The sequence below is a fragment of the Cynara cardunculus genome (assembly GCF_001531365.2).
Source record: "Cynara cardunculus var. scolymus isolate 2C chromosome LG 13, CcrdV1, whole genome shotgun sequence".
Lineage (NCBI taxonomy): Eukaryota > Viridiplantae > Streptophyta > Magnoliopsida > Asterales > Asteraceae > Cynara > Cynara cardunculus.
In genome coordinates this window covers 16,358,038-16,361,912 of record NC_037540.1, presented here as the reverse complement: position 1 = coordinate 16,361,912, position 3,875 = coordinate 16,358,038, and the positions used below count along the sequence as shown (strand labels likewise).

Genomic DNA, 3,875 nt, shown 5'->3' with positions numbered 1-3,875 from the left:
AAACCAACAACTGCTTCATTACTTTTTTGATCTTGATACCCTTCGAATCAAGACCAGTAAACAAAGCAGACGATAGAAGACGAAAAACCCAATCAATATATAAACATTGATCCATCTCTGGTTCTCATGGAGCCCTCTTTTCTGCAACACATCACCGCCGGTCACCATGCACGTCTGGCTTTCCTCTTCATACCATATCAAACACCTGGTGGTCATGCATGAATACTCGTTGATCAACAGTGCATCCAGCCCGTACTTGTACATCGACAAGTAATGCATCATTACCCAGTACTTTGGCATACTTTCTTTCGATATGAAGTAGCCGGAGAACAGGAAGAATCCGGCAAGAAGTACAGTTACCAGTGAGGTTCCGGTGATGTAGTTTGGTGCCACGGAGCTCAAGAACAAGATGAATGAGTTCGCCATTAATACGATGATCCAGATCACTAAAACGAAGTAAGAAAATGCTTGCCATGTTTGACACAGACCCACCAAGAAGTAGACTGATACGGAGTAGACGATCGCGATCGCGAGCAAATATGGGAAGAAGACGAGGGTGTTTGCTACAAGATATGATGATAGCCTGTAAACGCCACTTGATGTTTCTCGAAGCAGAATCGGCCTCTCGTTGATGAAAATTGGGAGTGTTTCGGTTGTGGAAGAGAGGAGGAAGGTTAGAGTGAAGGCAAAAAGGCCGAATCTCTTCTCGATCCCAGTTTTATCGAAGCCAATGTTGATGTAAATTGTTCCTAATACAACACCCACAACTAATGCCTGCAAGGTGTTTGTTAAAAGTAGCTGTTTCGTTCTGTAGATGATCTTCCAAAATCTACCATACAGAGCGATGATCTCCTGAACCCTCGAGCTCCGGTAACGAATGGGGTCGTGTTTGGGGCGAACAAGAGCGAGTGTGGGATCGATGGGGGAAGGTGGGGCAATGGGTTTGATTACTTGGAGCTGGGTTAGTATTTCCATGGCGTATTCGAGTGAATTGAGCTGTGGAGGGACTGTAAAACCATTTAATAACAAGTATTCCTCAAGGGACGGTAGAGTTCCATGATGAACAACTTTCCCTTTGGATAGCAACAGAATTCTGTCAATGGTTGAAAGGATCTTGAAGCTGGGTTGATGTATCGATAAGATCACCGTCCGGCAACGGGAAGTGGCGATAGATCTGAGAGTCTGCATCACATTGTAAGCCGAACTGCTGTCTAGACCGGAGGTGGGTTCATCAAGAAGCAAAACTCCGGGATCATGGAGGAGACTGAGGCCAATAGAAACACGCCTCCGCTCGCCACCGGATAGGTTATGGCCAAGTCGTGTGTGTGCTAAATGTGTCAGCCGGAGCTCCGATAACAGACTAGTGACCACGTCTGCAATTTGGACGGCTTTGGGTTGCAATAGCCGGGCGGCGAACGCAAAGGTCTCGGAGACGGTGAGCACCGGCAAGCAGGAGTCATGTTGAGGGACGTACGCAGAGAGTTTCCGGTAGGATGAAGGAGTGAGTGGGGCGGCATTGAGGAGGAGGGTGCCGGTGGTGGGGGCGGTGCGGGCGGCTAAAATGTCGAGTAGAGTTGATTTTCCGGCACCACTAGGGCCGACAATGGCGAGGATTTGGGCAGGGTAAGCGGCGAGAGAGATGTGTTGGAGGATATGGGAAGTGGGTGACTTTGAATAGGAGATGGAAGCAGCTTTTAAGGTGTAGGTTTTAATGGCGGGTGGTTCTGCCATGGACGATGATGATTGTAATAATGATGGAGAGAAGAAGATTAGAAAGGAGAATGTGAGATAATGATATGCTTACAAGACATGGGGTTTTGGGGGGTAATTGTAGAAGGGAAATTTGGGTTTCTATGCTTCAATTGTAAAATATATAATTTAGGATTTAAATATGATAAGATGCCCGTGACATGACAAAAAAGAAAAAAGAAAAAGAAAAGGTGAGGTAATGATTCATGGTCTATGGACAAAAAATGGTCACATGGCTTTTAATACAAGAGGAGTCCGTGAACACACACACACACACTTAGTTGTGCATTTTTACCAATACCACTTTTTCAACCCTATCCATACTTCCTTTATTTTTTTTAGAAAATAATTGCGTTTACTAAATACTTATTCAGTAAATGTTTATCGTTAAAATTTAATATTACTATTTATTTATCGGATAATATTTTAGTTTACCAGAACAAAATCGCATGTAACAATTAATTTACACGGTAAGCGTTTACTATGGTAAGAGTCGTCGCTTTCACTTACTGGGTAAGACTCTTGATCCTAACTTGTCTTATTTTTACCGGGTAAGATTCTTGGTTCGTACCATATTCATCCGGTAAAGTAATTTGACTTGATAAACGCTTACTGGGTAAACATAATCTACCGTGACTTTGTAAAAAATTCCTATAACTTTCGTCTTTACGTTCAAATAATGTCAACGATTGATTTTTTATTATTAAGATGAACCTCTAATTAGGTGGTAACGTGAGAAATTAGTCTATATGATTATATTCACTTTCTTCCAAAAAAAAAAAAACAAAGACATGTAGCATATATAACTAATTATGTTTAAGCATAAATTTTGAATTTTCTATTTTGATAAAAATTGCATGAATTATCTATATTCGATTTAAAATAAATTTTTGCATCTCGTTGTATCATATATGTACACAACTTGTGTGTGTATATATATATATATATATATATATTAAAAATAAGAAATGCCTATTATTTATAGTATAAAAATTTAACCATTATTTTATGTAAATAGTAGATAGTAACAATAATCGTAAAAAGTATATATGTGGGCAAAGGCTAAGCAAGCGGCCAACAGTGTAGGCTTGAGGACAGATTTCAAGTGGCTTCCGTGACCCAATTATGTAACCCACTTGTTGCACTATCATTTTTATTGTTATTACTTTAGGTTTAGACTAAGGATAAACTTACGAGAAACTTGTTTCCCACTTCTCATACCATATCATTGCACCTAAATACAAGCATAATCTCGATAAAAAAACTCCAACCATGGTTTTATAAAATAAACCACACAAGTCAAAAAGTTTTGTCTATTTCTAAACTATGGTAACCTTTGGTATGCAAATATAATTGTATAAGACTAAACAAGATTGAACTGGACAGGACATGACAAGAGGGTATGATTGAACTTGACAGGACAGGACAGGATAAGAGGGTAGGACTGGACTGGACAATACTGGACGGGACATGACTGAATATAACATGAGTATGTCTGGTGTTTGGTACGACTAGGACTGGACGAGACAGAACTAGACAAGCTACCCCCAAAAGTTATTTGATAATTTTAAATATTATATAATAGTTATAATTAACACAAATAAAGTAAATAATTAAAGAATAAATATTTGTACATAATTTTCATATTTGTACCAAATTTGAATGAAAATTTTGATATAATTGATGATAATAGTGGAGGTGGTTTTGGTTATGGTGGAGGTGGTGGTGGCCGACGGTAGTAGTGGCAACAGGCGGTGGTGGTCGGTGGCCGACAGTGGTTATGGAGGTAGAGCAGTGGAGCTTGGTGGACGATGGTGGTTATAGCAGACATGAAGATGGTAGATTGTGGTGGTGGTGGTGGTGGTGGTGGTGGTGGTGGCGGTTGACAACGGTGGAGGAGGTAGTTATAGTTGATGTAGTGAAGATAGTGGTGGTGGCGGTTATGGTGGAGGTGAGGTGGCGATGGCCGATGGTGGTCGTGGAGAAGGTTGTTGCAGTAGAGGAGGAGTTGAAGGTGGCAAACGGTGGTAGTGGTGGTGGGAATGAACGGTGTTGGTCGGTGGTCGACTATGGTAGAGGTGGCAATGGACTTGGTGGACAGTGGTTGTGGAGGCGGTGGAAGATGT

At 41.1% G+C, this 3,875-nt stretch overlaps 1 protein-coding gene across 1 annotated transcript; it reads right to left on the bottom strand.

Annotated features, from left to right (window-relative positions):
* On the bottom strand, nt 1-3,643 carry LOC112526126 (ABC transporter G family member 8; the record flags this gene model as incomplete). Its single annotated transcript, XM_025136517.1, has 2 exons — nt 1-1,715; nt 3,595-3,643. Coding segments are annotated over 2 exons (1,746 nt in total), but the record flags the coding sequence as incomplete, so codon positions are not given.
* Between the last annotated feature and the right edge of the window lie 232 nt (nt 3,644-3,875).